General features: G+C 38.9%; 1 protein-coding gene across 1 annotated transcript in view; it reads right to left on the bottom strand.

Moving 5' to 3' along the window:
* Positions 1–15,328, bottom strand: part of LOC127450214 (adenylate cyclase type 9-like) — a 56,391-nt gene that overhangs the window by 10,431 nt on the left and 30,632 nt on the right. Inside the window, exons 2-5 of the mRNA XM_051714102.1 lie at positions 7,532–7,686; positions 6,125–6,217; positions 4,047–4,282; positions 48–150 (exon numbers count right to left, since the gene is read on the bottom strand). Coding sequence (XP_051570062.1) covers positions 48–150; positions 4,047–4,282; positions 6,125–6,217; positions 7,532–7,686 — 587 coding nt within the window. The remainder of the gene's footprint in view (positions 1–47; positions 151–4,046; positions 4,283–6,124; positions 6,218–7,531; positions 7,687–15,328) is intronic.

The following is a 15,328-nucleotide window of genomic DNA, read 5'->3' on the forward strand; positions in this document are numbered from 1 at the left end:
ACTGACGAGAAATGAAAGATGACAGATAAATGGAAAGAGTGACTTACCTCTTCCTGGTAGCTGGTCTTGTAAGCCGACTCTAGAGATTTGTCTATGAATGTGTGGCTCAGCTTGTTAATGGGTGGTTTGAAAAAGTAATCTTTCATTAGACTGCAAAATCAAAACACAAATCCAACATCACATTGTGAAAACAATGACTTGTTTTACAGGTAAAGTGTGTCATTTTTTCATGTTAAAATTCTGTCTTTCTTTGACAACTACAAGTAATCCATTTGTAAGTTGTTTTCCATGACAAGTGTTAACACTGTGGCTCTATGGCACTTTCAAAACATTCCTCTGTTTGTTTTAGCATCCTAACCAGCCTGATACAGCAACAGTGACACAACCAATGGCGAGAATTTGGGACGGGACTATATTTCCCAACCAATCAAAAATGAGGAAACCTGTTTGAAAACAGCAACTACAGTATTTTTGCAAGTGATACAAGTTGCGAAGAAACTACACACTTCACCATAAAATATGCGGAATCTCATTAGTGCTTTGGGGGACCTGGGTAGCTTAGTGGTAAAAGACGCTGGCTACCACCCCTGGAGTTCGCTAGTTCGAATCCAGTGTGTGCTGAGTGACTCAAGCCAGGTCTCCTAAGCAACCAAATTGGCCCGGTTGCTAGGGAGTGTAGAGTCACATGGGGTAACCTCCTCGTGGTCACTATAATGTGGTTAGTTCTCGGTGGGGCATGTGGTGAGTTGAGCGTGGATGCCGCGGTGGATGGCGTGAAGCCTCCACACGCGCTATGTCTCTGTGGCAACGCGCTCAACAAGCCACGTGATAAGATGCGCGGGTTGGCGGTCTCAGAAGTGGAGACATCTGGGATTCGTTCTCTGCCACCCAGATTGAGGCGAATCACTACGCGACCACAAGAACTTAAAAGCACATTGGGAATTGGGCATTCCAAATTGGGTGAAAAAAAAAAAAAAAAAGATCGTATAAGCGCTTTACAGATATAAATTCATAAATACATCACATTAACCTCAGCCATCCTGCCATTTACACATGAGTTGTTCAGTGAGGATTTCTGTGGAGGAGATTATGTGTTTTCGGTCACCCGTTTAGTCCTGCTGTCATGCAACTTTTGGCCATGTGTAGTGTTTTCACACACAGGATCAAAGATTTAATCACTGAGTTAAAGATTTGATTATTGGCTGAATGTAATAAGCATATGAATTCCTGAGAGAGGAGACCTTGCTACTAAATTGGCTGTGATGTGTAATATACAGTAGGTAGACATTAGGCCTCATTAGGCCACGCGACTGTGCCTTGGCACGTCAAGTATATTATGCACTCGCGCATCTTTGCGAGCTAAACAGAATCACGCTCGCTTGTCGTATAGAAGACTTTTTTCACTCCGTGTAATTTTTGTGCTCTCTCGCTTGTTGTTTGCTTGCACTGATGTTATAAATACAGCACTGCCCGATCGGGCAAATGACAGTTCTAGCAACTGGCCCGGACCTCTCTCACACTGGCCCCGGGCCATCAGGCAGTCCTTATTGTCGAGCCCCGATTACTGATCACGAAATTGTGTGGAATCTTTAATATTTCTTATATTATGTCATTGTAATCATGTAATCATTAGCACAACGCAAGCAACAGCGAGAGATGAGCAGGCTATTTTATTATATGAAGTTTGTCGCACTTGCATTCCAATCTCTACATCTTGATGTAATCCTTTCTCATGATCATGCAGCATGTTTTCATCAGCTGAATGGGAGGCTAAACACTTTTAAAATGTGAATCGCACCTGCAAAATCCTAAAACTTTATTTCCAGGTTTAATTTATATTTTGAATAGACTTGAAAAGATTTTTGAACCCCACGATGTGGGTTTATGTTTTCTCTTTTAATCGTTTAATGTAATTTTGAGTGTGACCATGGTTTAAGGGTACCTGTATGCGAAATTTCAAGGATTAATAGTGGTGTTTTCATTACATCATGTGTTGTTCTGAAAGCAAAAAGAAACAAATGAAACACTGAATGTAGGATGTCATCTGCTCAGTCTGACCGAAGCAAAGCGGGCATGTTTACTCGCACGATTAACCAAAAGTGAAGTGCTGCCGGCTCGTGATGCGCAAATGGCTTGCACACGCTGCATGAGTCTGTTGGGTTCTGCAGCCTCGTTACATTTTAACTTTTGTTTAGCCTCCCATTCAGCTCATGAAAACATGCTGCATGATCATGAGGAAGGATTACATCAAGATGTAGATCGGAATGCAGGTGCGAACAACTTCATATAAATAAAATAGCCTACTCCTGGGGGCCTGGGTAGCTCAGCGAGTATTGATGCTGACTACCACCCCTGGAGTCGCAAGTTTGAATCCAGGGTGTGCTGAGTGACTCCAGCCAGGTCTCCTAAGCGACCAAATTGGCCTGGTTGCTAGGGAGGGTAGAGTCACATGGGGTAACCTCCTGGTGGTCGTGATTAGTGGTTCTTGCTCTCAATGGGGCACGTGGTAAGTTGTGCGTGGATCGCAGAGAGTAGCATGAGCCTCCACATGCTGTGAGTCTCCGCGTTGTCATGCACAATGTGCCACATGATAAGATGCACAAATTGACGGTCTCAGAAGCAGAGGCAACTGAGACTTGTCCTCCGCCACCCGGATTGAGGTGAGTAACCACGCCACCTACTAAGTAGTGGAAATTGGGCATTCCAAATTGGGAGAAAAGGGATACATTTTTTTTTTTAAAATAGCCTACTTCTCTCTCGCCGTTGCTGGTGTGCCAGTGATTACCCCTCCACGTGCCAATGCTGGCATGTCATAGGTTGCCGACCCCTGCTTTAAATCAACAATGGGGTAAAAGTAGTAGTAAAAGATGTATTTTTTTAAATATCTGCAACTGCATTTTTTACAATGATCTGTCATTCACTCCTGCTTAAAACACAATTATAGATATCTATAATAACTTTATTAGATGTTCACATTCAAAATAAACATCAACAATGCACTTCTTACTGGTAAAAATTATAACTTTTGATATCAATAATGACATTGTTACTAGTGCAAATGTCCATTCCTGATATCAACAACTGAATTGCAAATAGTAAAACTCTGTAATTTGGTTTTCACCAATGGCAGATATCAGTAATGTTATTTAGGTATCTATTCTATAGATAATCATATTGTAACTTGTAAGAAAGCCATTTAAGATGTCTTTAATTACTCTTCATTTTATTGATATCAGAAATCCATCTCCAGGTATCTGAAATATAAAATCTAATATGCTGAAATAAATTTACAGATATCAAAAATTAGCTGATTTTGTACTGCTTGTAAAAGAATTGTTGAATGGATATTTTTTACTAGCAAAAATCTAATTATGGATATCAAATTATATTTTTTACTAGTAAGCAGTACATAGCTGATATGTATATTTGGATTTTTAACTAGTAAGAAATTTTATATATATCTATTCTTGCGTTTTGAACAGGAGTGAATGATGGATAATTGTGAAATTCTGCTAGTAAGAATGCAATTACAGATATCAGTAATTGTTTTTTATTAGTTGAAATTCCATATCAAGAATGGGTATTTGCGTGAGTAATGACGTCATTTTCATTTCAAGAATTATGTTTTTGCTAGTGCAAACCTAATTACTAATTTCACAAATATGCATTTTCGCTAGTAGTAAATCAACTGATATCAAGAATTAGCATTTTATCCAGTGAAAATTGAAATATAGATATCTATAATTCATATTCTGCAAGTAATTAAATGTCAAAAGAAAAATCACCAAACAGTACATATAAAAAGTGGTGCAATTATTTAGTGAAGTCGCTGCTTTTGAGAGGAAGATGAGAAAAATGGACTGCTCAGGAGGGGACGACGCATGCAGTACATCGCTGTACAGTACATTACAGTGCATCCAGTGTCCCAGTGGGACGAAGACAACCTCCGTTGGCAGCCTTTAAACAAAAACATTAAATCTTGTGTGCCATTTCTGTCCCAGTGGACACTGTCCTTACATGACCTTAAAACTGCTGCCGTGTCTTACCTGTCCTCCTTTATTACGTCCACGAAGTGAGCGTCGCTCCTCTCACGGAAGTTTTTGGAGCGCAGTGGGATGAGGGCGGAATGGTCCATCACTCCCATGCCACTGACTCCGCCCCCTCCGCCCCATTTCTTCTCATGGAGCATCTCGCACAGTGACGTCTGACTCTGGGTCAGCGGCTGCTCCAGGTGAGGGCTTAATAAGCCATTAAAGGTCTTGGGACTCTGGCCTTGGGGCCCCTGAGGAAGATTGAGTAAGCACACAATGCTGTTAATATGAGGGCATTTAAAAATAAAATAAAGTAACAAGAGCTCTTATGTGAGTCCAAGCGCGTAGATTTGGCTTGAACATTGGGGGGGTTACAGTGTGAAGAATTTTAATTTTCCATTGATCTTGGTATAAATATTGGGGGGGTTGTACTTGCTTGTTTTTATTATTGGGGGTGGGATGGGGGGGTGGTTACCTCCCCCCATCCCCCTGGAATCTACGCCCCGTGTGAGTCAATTTATTTACATATAGGTACATCACCTATAATATGACAGAGCTGGCGATGAATTTGAAATAGTGTTGTGCCCTTTATGTGTAAATCTCACAAAAACATGTCCAGGTCACATTTCGTGGCAAAATCAAAAGAAAATAATAAGAAATTATATTTTACGTAAGGAAAATGAACAGTCCTATTAAAGAACTGTTGGGACTTTTTGGATTGGGACATTATTTTCATGATTTCAATTAAGTGCATTTTATTTCCAAATTCTCCTTACTGTAATGTGTTCGGACAGTTTCGTTTTGAGATTTGTTTTGTAATTGGGTGTTTCTTCGGGCACTTTTAGCACTGTGGACATCTAGAAAGTAAAGTCTTATTAAAACATTGTTCACACTCTTACTAGTTGATTTAATTTGTCTACTAACAATGTCCAACGGTGTATGTACATTCACCACAGGAGATTTATGGGTTTTTGTTTTCTGAAAGTCATGAAAATTCCCACCACAGTGTCATTTCCAGCTCATTCCAAATTCTGTATTGTGTTTAATAAAATTCTGTGGTGGAAATGACACTGATGGAAATGATATTGTTAACGTTTTTGAAATAAAATGGCTCACTCCTTTGTGTTGATAAGGCTAATATACATTATACTGTATATGTAGGCATTAAAAGGCACGTTTTCTTTCTTTTTTTAAGTTTAGCACCAACAACAACAAAAAACATACCGGGGGCAACTTTAAAGGCAGTACAACAAATACTACCATAATATAGTAAAAATACTTTGATTTAAAGGCAGTATGACAAATACTACCATATTATATTATAAATACTTGGATTTAAAGGCAGTACAACAAATACTACCATAATATAGTAAAAATACTTTGATTTAAAGGCAGTATGACAAATACTACCATATTATATTATAAATACATTGATTTAAAGACAGAAAAACAAATACTACCATATTATAGTATAAATAATTTGATTGGAAGGCAGAACAACAAATACTACCATTATATAGTATAAATACTTGGATTTAAAGGCATTACAATAAATACTACCATAATATTGTATAAATACTTTGATTTAAAGCCAGCACAACAAATACTACTAAATTATAATATGAATAATTTGATTGAAAGGCAGTACAACAAATACTACCATAATATAGTATAAATAATTTGATTGAAAGGCATTACAACAAATAATACCATAATATATTATAAACACTTTTTTAAAGGCAGTACAATAAATACAACGATAATATAGTATAAATCCTTTGGTTTAAAAGCAGTACCAAAAAAATACATCAAAAATAAAAAAATGACCATAATATAATATAAATAATTTTATTTAAAGGCAGTGAAACAAATACTATCATAATATATAAAATTGAAGTATTTATTTAATTTATATATCATTGTTTTTGTTGCATTACAGTAATGAGAATAAATAGTTCAATTTGTTTACAATAAGGTTCTTGTTATCTTATTTACTGAAACAACCTGATATTGTATATGTTGCTTTGAATAATGTAGTTTAGTTGGGTGTAAAGTAATTATACTTTATAATCAGGCAGGTGTAAGATACGCACCTTGCTGTTGATGGTCTTGTGATCTGGATCTGTGCAGCTGTTAAGAACCGCTCCGTCTTCAGAAGTCAACATGCTACACGAGGGACAGGCAGACTGATGGGAGAGAAGCAGGCAAAATGTGAAACGGTATTATATGCAATGGAAAAAGCCAAGACAAACACTGTTAAGAGACAAACAAAGTTACAAACAATATTCCATATGGAAAGAGTCATTGACCCGAAGAGAGAAACACTTTGATCATGATGTTCTGTAAGGTTGTTATGGGTGGTTGCCAGCCCTGTTGAAAAAAAAAAAAAAAAAGCTTTGGCCCAAGTCAAAAGAGAAAAGCCAAAATTATATTCTGAAAATCAATATCCTTTTCATTTAAAATAATATCAGTTAAAATTCCGAATTTTGCCCTCCCTTATCGCTTGTAACCTAAGGTTCCATCAGTATTGAGTGCAACGACAAGAGTATGCTTTGCAAAGGCTGCTGCGTAATGGTGTCCTTTGAAAGGCTTGCTTGGATGAATGAAAGCTGCATAAGATCGATCAAATTTAAAAGAAGTGGATAGGGGGCCTGGGTAGCTCAGCAAATAAAGATGCTAACTACCACATCTGGAGTCGCAAGTTCCAATCCAGGGCGTGCTGAGTGACCCCAGTCAGGCTTCCTAAGCAACCAATTGGCCCGGTTGCTAGGGTGGGTAGAGTCATGTTGGTTTAACCTCATCGTGGTCACTATAATGTGGTTCTCTCTCTCGGTGGGGCGCGTGGTGAGTTGTCCGTGGATGCCGCGGAGAATAGCGTGAGCCTCCACACGCGCTAGGTCTCCGCTGTAACATGCTCAACAAGCCACGTGATAAGATGCGCGGATTGACGGTCTCAGATGCAGAGGCGACTGAGATTCGTCCTCCGCCACCCGGATTGAGTCACTACACCACCACGAGGACTTAGAGTGCATTGGGAATTGCACATTCCAAATTGGAGAGAAAAGGGGAGGAAATCCAAAAAAATAAAAAAAGAAGAGGTGGATATATGGCACACAGGCACATTATTATCACAAAGATCTACCACCAGTGCTTGTCTGGCCACGGTCACTTATTAACGTGCTTATTGTGATCTTTCATGGAAGTCACAAATCATGGCAATGTTTCATACAATACATCAGCATTCTGTGTTTCTTTCCAGTGAGCTCTTTTCATTAGTAAATGGAATATCCCAGTTCAAAATCACTTGAAAGAAAGCAGCATGCAAGAGTGACTTAAAACATAAAATTAAACCAAATACATCACAGAGGTACATGCAGAAACAATTTTTATTCATATGCTCATTTATATTGATCTGTTCACCAAATTATTTGATGAACATATTTATGAAGTTATATTTTCAGATTTGTGTACATTGTGAGCAAAGTCTTGGCAATACTGACTTTAACTCTGTCCGGGCCAGGTGTCAGAGCGCAGGTTGAGGTCGTAAAGTCAGGAGTGTGGCCACAGGACGTGGCTGCACCTGCCAGACCAGACTGAGGGCAGCTCCGCTGGGCATGCTTCAGTTTACGCCCGGATATCAGATATGTCTTGAGACCTGTAGAAGATAGACACACACACACATTACAAACAGTGACCATGAAATCCCAGCCGTGTTTGTTCAGATCAGTTTGGTTCATTGTGCATTGACCGGTGTTGACAGCGCTTAAATGGATTCATCAATCAACTCTAAGCAAACACATGGTGTGTGAACGTGAAGAGAGAGTTACTGCAACAGAGTAGTGTGTGTAAAGCCAGATGCACACACTACAATTTTTGCCACAATTTCAGCACCAAAAAGACAACAGTATACAGGTACATAGACTATAGATCTATCTACGTATCTATCATCTGTCTGTCTGTCTGTCTATCTGTCTATCGTTTGTCTATCTGTCTATTTATCTATCTATCTATCATCTGTCTGTCTATCTAACTATCTGTCTCTCTGCCCATCCATCCATCCATCTGTCTGTCCGTCCATCTGTCCATACATCTATCCATCCGTCTATCTATCTATCTGTCTGTCTGGCTGTCTGTCTGCCTGCCTACACATCCATCATCCATCCATCCATCCATCTGTCTGTCTATCTGTGTCTACATCTATTTATCCATATCCATCAGTCTATGCATCTGTCCATTCATCTATCTATCTAACTATCTGTCTCTCTGTCTGTCTGTACATCTATCTATACATCCATCCATCCATCCATCCATCATCCATCTGTCCGTCTATCTATCTGTCTGTCTGTCTGTCTGTCTGTCTGCCTGTCTACACATCCATCATCCATCCATCCATCCATCTGTCTATCTGTCTGTACATCTACTTATCCATATCCATCCATCTATACATACGTCCATTCGTCTATCTATCTGTCTGTCTGTCTGCCTAACTATCTGTCTCTCTGTTTGTCTGTACATCTATCTATACATCCGTCCATCCATCCATCCATCATCCATCTGTCCGTCCGTCCTTCGGCTATCTGTCTGTCTGCCTGTCTACACATCCATCATCCATCCATCTGTCTGTCTATCTGTCTGTACATATATATATCCATCAGTCTATGCATCTGTCCATTCGTCTATCTGTCTATCTATCTATCTGTCTGTCTGTCTGTCTGTCTGTCTGTACATTTATCTATACATCCGTCTGTCCATCTGTCCATGCAATCCATCCATCCATCCATCAATCCATCCATCTTGGTGTGTTTGGTTTGTTGTTTTTGATAAACATTAATGTGAAAGAAAATATTTCTTTGATATTTTTTTCTTAAAATAACTTTGGAAAGAGGGTTAAATGATTTGAGTTTGATTAATGCAGGAAAAGTTACAGTTTGTGTAAAAATACACATTGTGGGGAAAAAAGAAGACAAGGCTTTTAAAAAACACATTATTTAATTGGGAAATTAGATGCTAATTTAATCTTTTTAGGACTTGATCAAATATTTTCACTTCAATCATGGCAATTAATGCCAGATATAATATGGCTGTACTGTACTGGTGGTAAGACTGGTTTAGCTGGTCTACCAGAATAACCAAGCTGTTCAAGTGGTTTAGTTGGTCAGCCAGCTGAACTTCCAAAACCCCTCTTAAACCAGCAAACTGGACCAGCCTGACCAGTGGAAACTAGGTTGGTAGCCAGCCCCTCATGACTAATTTAACCTTGCCAAGCTGGAATTAAGCTGCTTTAACTGGTTGGCCAGTTACTCTTCCAGCCTAAACTCCTCTAAATCATCAAACTAGAGATGGAAACCAGATTAGGTAAATTTTTCTTATTTTAATATGTGTTGAATTCTCCATCCATCATCAATAAGCCATTAGTGCTTTTGTCTCTGAAGTAATCAGGCCTCAATTGAGATGCTACAAAGAATCAACAGTCACTGTAATGATGAAACGCCCTCATAGTCTCCTGCTGAAAGCATCTATTGTCTGGAGAGCCCTGAAAAAGATGCCAGATAAAAAATAAAACCCACAACGAAGCTTGATGGAAACAAGAAAAATCAACAGTGAGAGGTCAAGTGTTTTATAGCGACATCAAGGAGATTGCAAGACAGGGAAAAATTCACTTTACACCAAAATACGCCCAGTTCCACCAAGACGGCTCGGGCTGACAGCAGAGCAACTAAAAATGTCTGGTCCAATGTCACTGTTTAGACATAACATCTGTGTTTCTGTCCTTGTGCACGTAATTCACCTGTCAGTGAACAGCGGCACGCTGGCAGAAGATACACGAGCTGGTGTGGAAATCAGGAGGGAGTGCTGAGAAACAAGACATGGAATAAGTCACTACAGCTCCATATGGGCCACTGAATAATGTGCTCTTATAAATGAATGCATGTTTAGTGAGGTTTGAAAACATTTCGGACATTTGCCATGACCTTGAAGAAAAAAACCTGGTAGGAAAAAATGTGTTGGGATTTATTCTTCTAAAACATAAAGCGACCAGAAGTCAGAGTTAGCAATTTGAGGCGACATAAGCGCATTTTCAAAATCAATGCTTTTGTCTTGTTTTTTAAGAATCGTAGAAAGGATGGAAAGTTCTGACTGTTATTGGTGGTCAAAAACACTTGTGTAAAACTAAGTGTCAAAATCTAGATGCTGATGTTCTCAAACTGGCCAAGTGAATAAGCAAGCTTTAACAGTAGCTCAGACAACTCTCCCACTGTATGTGAGCTGCTTTTTTCCTCTAAGAGTAATTTTTTAGAAAAGGTTAAAGAAAAGAAAAACACTTAGAATGGCTAATGTGTCCACTCATCACCACAGCAATCAAAACACCTGAACATGTGAGCGCGCTCGCTCTCTCTCACTCTCTCTCTATCTCTCTCTCTCAGGGACAGGATATTGTGTTCAATACACAAAAACGTACAGCTGTTTGAATAAATGACAAGGTCAGTGCTGCCGTCACACTAGCTGCAGCGCACACATCTGAACATGTGTGTAAGAGATGCTTTCAATCTCTCAAAAACTGTCAACAAATTTTCAGGTCATATTTCAGCCCGAAAGCACAAGAAAAAAACATATGAAATTACATTTTACATATAGAAAATGAAGTCTGTTTTTAGGACCATTAAGATTTTTATGACAATTAAGCACATTTAAACCCCATTTAATCTATTTGTCCATCCATCCATCCATCATCCCTTTTATTAAAGGGATAGTTCACCCAAAAATGAAAATTCTCTCATCATTTACCTTTAAAACAGTGTGTATTTTAATGTTTATAGACTGGCCTTATTTACTCCAATCGTAAGTGCCTCACTGTAACTGTGATTTTTGTTTGTGGAAAGCAACATCATGTTAATTGAACTTAACTTGCACTGAACCCTGGAATACTCCTTTATTAATTGTCATGAAAATGTCATGTAACTGTCCCTAAATAGGCTTTTTTACATTTTGGGGGAGCAATGTGACCGAGTGCTTTCTTGGCTCTATTCATAGCCTACTTTACTCCACCACTCCATCACAAATGAAGAAACAGGCAGTTACATAGAATATGGAGCTCTCGGATCCATCTTCAACATAATTACCAGACGATTACGTTTCACCTCCAACAAAATCTGGCACGTAATTAAAATCGTCAGCACAAACGGGTCATCTCTCCAGACGCAACACCTCAGCTGCACTCCAAACCTTGAGCCAGCGAGAGAATCAATTCAGAGAGAGTGCAATAAAAGAGCACAAAGAGAAAACGAGAAGCGTCAAGGGCTTTCGTGGTGTTACTGACAGTAGGCGCTCACAATATGAGTCTTCAGGGCAAAATTTTAACAGAATATTCTCTGTTTAGAGGTTATATGTGAAAAGGACATTTGTTGAATGCCAATTCATTCAACAGCAATTGTGGCATAATGTTGAATACTACAAAACTAATTTTGACTCGCCCCTCGTTTATTTAACAGTTGCGGTTACAGGAAGGCGTTTACAATGGAAGTGAATAGGGCCAGTCAATAAACATTAAAATACATACTGTTTCAAAACTATAGCCACAAGACATAAACTTTATATGTGTTAACATGATTTTAGTGTGGTAAAATCACTTATAGCGTATATTGGAAATAACTTGATAACTTGGATGAGTTAAAAGATTTTTTTTTTTCATTATACCACAGATACAGTTGATTGAGCTTAACTTGTATTGAACCTGAAACATTCCTTTAAATACTTCCCTTAATGGCAGAAAAACTTTTGGTATTGACATTAACGGTGAACACATACAAGGTTAAGATTTGCTCATAGAAGACGTCTGCAGTTGAATAGTTTGAGCTGATCACAAAGTTATAAAGAAGCTAACGCAATTATGCTACGCTGGTTACTTATAGGCGACTGTATAAATGTAAACATTTACTACGAAAAGCAGCAAATGTAAACAACACTGCAGACATTGTGCATTTTAAAGTAGCCTAAATTTCCAAAAACACCAATTAAATGTAATTACATCAAATAACATCTGAATGTTTCAGTTTTTGCATGATTTGCCATGGTGCTTTGATAGAAGGCCAGATTTTCAGTGAATAACAACTTAAATTTTGGTTTGTTCCTCACACAAAGTTATCATTTGACTTCAGAAGACTTGAAATATAGCACATAAGTTATATGGACTACATTTATTTATATATTTATTTATTTTTTGGAACTCCACAGACCCAGTCCATGCCCACTTTTACTGTATGGAAAACACCAACATTAACATTCATTCAAACAACCCCTTTTGTGTTCCATAGAATAAAAAGTCAGGTTTGAAACTAAATGTGGGCGACTAAATGACTCATTTTTGAGTGAACTATTCTTTTACTGTGGAAATTGGCTATTAAAAATACGTCCTATTGTTTCTATTCATGCAGTATTGTCTCTTTCCATCAGTGCACTGACTGATAAACCACCAGAGAACTTGGAAAATAATTTCTGTGAAGACACAGTGTGACAGCTCAGAATGAATAAGCAATGAGCATGTTTCTGAATCACACCCTGCTGTCACGGCCAGCTGTCGCTGGTCATCTTTTATCATTTAATGGGATGTTTAATGAGTCATCGTTTCAATACTACTGACATTTTGCCTGGGGTTGCAAGAACAAATGAGCCAAACATCAAAGCCAATTTAAATGAGAAGAACAGTGTATACAATAAAGTTTTGCAATGTCACTTTTCAAAATGGATCCTTGTTACTTTCTAAGTATGCATTCTTGGTCTTATTGTGTGCGATTCACTAGTGCATGTTATTCAAAAAAAAAAAAAAAGAAAAAGAGAATTCGTAATCTTTCATTAAAATGTAATAACTTACTCTGCCTCTGAAATGACTTTCCTTTCCCACTGGGTCACCAAGGAGCTATAACACCGGGACAGACCTATCTGTTAGCATTAGCATTCCTGTTTGTCTCAATGGCAATATTTCTCCAAATTTCCACATAATATATGACTGCTTTTGAATTGCTGTCAATAGAAAACGATGCTGATGCTAGATGACAAAGCTAACCAGCCAAACTCTGTCCCTTTGCACAAATCGCTCTTAAGCCTAATTTATACAATGGAAAATGCTAACTTTTTTCTCCTGAACAAACTGAAGCACCCCAGGTGAACGAAGTCTAAATTTATACTACACGTGGCGTTGTTTTGAATCTCTCTCCACGCATTTGTCATGGCCTCGTTGTCTTTGTGAAGTTTGAGTTGAGCATCATATATGTAAAAAAAGTGTACTTTTAAGCAACCTTGGTGAGACAGGCTTTAAAGTTAGCCATTTTTTGTGTTAAGATAACTTCGCTAGCTTCAATCTCCTCAGCAAGGGTGTGGCCACAAGGGTGGCATGGGGTGGCAGCTGGCACCCTAAAAATTTGCTTTGCCATCCCACTTACAACCCCTTGTCTCCGGATCGCTTGCTCACTCACACAGTGAGGCGCTTAACGTGGCCTGGCCCAGACAGCAGAGTAACAGGCTGAACGATCATATTGATGATGGCACAAGTCTTGGCTGAGCCGCATAAATCACTCCTCTGTGCTTTAAAAACCTCAAACTGAGAGGGAATTGTGCCGGATAGTTCTGACACACGGGCCTTTCTTAGTCTGTACCTGGGGAATGAAGCTTTCTTAAACACCCTTGAGTGCGTGTGTGCGGGAAGTGGCTGAATTGGTCTAAACCAAATCCAGCTTTCCAACACTTTGTTTGTCTCATGAAAGTGAGTAAATTATAATAGAATTTTAATTTTTTGGGTGTACTATCCCTTTAAGTGGAAAAATTACTTCTGGTAAGGTTCTGTTTCCCATCCATTATACTGTGGTATATACCTTTCAGGTTGCTCATCATTTTCTGTGTGGGTTTGAAGTAGCCAGTTCCCTTCCCACAGGACCTTTGTGACAGCATGATGAATAGCCAATCAGCTTACCCCCACTGGTGTCGGCTTTTCCATTCATCACCCAATCAATGGCTTTGTCCCTCAGTTTACAGCGCACACAAAAGTGGCACTTCACACCAGTTCATTGTCCATCCGTCCACCCAGATACTCTTCGGCAAAATTCACCGGAAAATAGAAAACCCTGACCCGGACCTGCCGACAGCGCCAAAAGGTCAATGTGAAGAGTCGCTCTATTTCAACCATGCTGCAAGAAGTATGAATGCAACACTCACTACTCACAAATTGTGACAAGTTAGCATGCATCTGTCCTCTCGCTGTGAAATGTGACCAGAAGAAGAGAATAAATCGAGACAGAATGAATGTGTTAAAGAAATTAATGCAATTAATCATGCCCCATATTATCATAATGACAGGAAGAAAATTTTATTTAGAGAATTTAATTAGTCCAACACAAGTTCTGAAACAAGTGAAGAATTAAATGTGCAATGTACAATATTTCTTGTTTTTTTTTGCATGTGTAATCAATCCTACTCAACCCACTACGAGCGGGATTCGAACCGGAGTCTCCAGCATGGCAGGTGGGTGCCCTAACAAGGAGGCTAAAGGCTACAACCTCTAACAGCTGGCTCCCGTTACACACACACATTCTCTGCCCTCGTTTAGTGCCTGATTCACTAAAGAAATTATGCAGATCAGGGCTGTTTCTGAGCAAATGGAGGCCCTAAGCAAAATCCTACTTGGAGCTTGTCGCTAGCAACGGAAATGGCGCAAACACACCCACAAAATGCAATTTGCATGTGCAGTTCTGATCTTGCAGGCTGATTCTGATCGCTTTATATCAGAGGATGCAACAGACCACCATACTTGACACACGCTGCCGGGAATCTACAGCAAGGGTCCCCAAACTTTTTGCTGTCGGGACCAGGTCACTCTGCAGTGTTTTCAAGGGGGACTGGTGTGAGCCTACGGTATTTTTGTCATAGAGATTATTCTTCTGCTTTTATTACATGGATTAATTTTACAGTTAAAATCCATTCACAGAACATAATTTTAATATTTGTAATTTTATTGTATACATTTCTTAGCAACTTGCTTTAAGGTAGGCCTGTATTGTCATTGTATATGCTTTCTCTGTTCACTGACGTAAAAAGATTTTTTCAAACTAGTTCATTGATTCGTTCATTGTCCGTTTTTGCAAATTACACTTTTGCGCCAGTATGACCGTCTTTTCTGCTTTGAACGAGGAAAAAGCAGAGTTATTCATGATCTGAACAATTCTAATTATAATTTATTAAAATTTGCTTGTCTACAGTTCTGCTAAGAGACTTCAGCACTGCATTTCCCCACAAATTACAACAAATAT

The sequence above is a fragment of the Myxocyprinus asiaticus genome, chromosome 13, assembly GCF_019703515.2.
Source record: "Myxocyprinus asiaticus isolate MX2 ecotype Aquarium Trade chromosome 13, UBuf_Myxa_2, whole genome shotgun sequence".
Classification (NCBI taxonomy): domain Eukaryota; kingdom Metazoa; phylum Chordata; class Actinopteri; order Cypriniformes; family Catostomidae; genus Myxocyprinus; species Myxocyprinus asiaticus.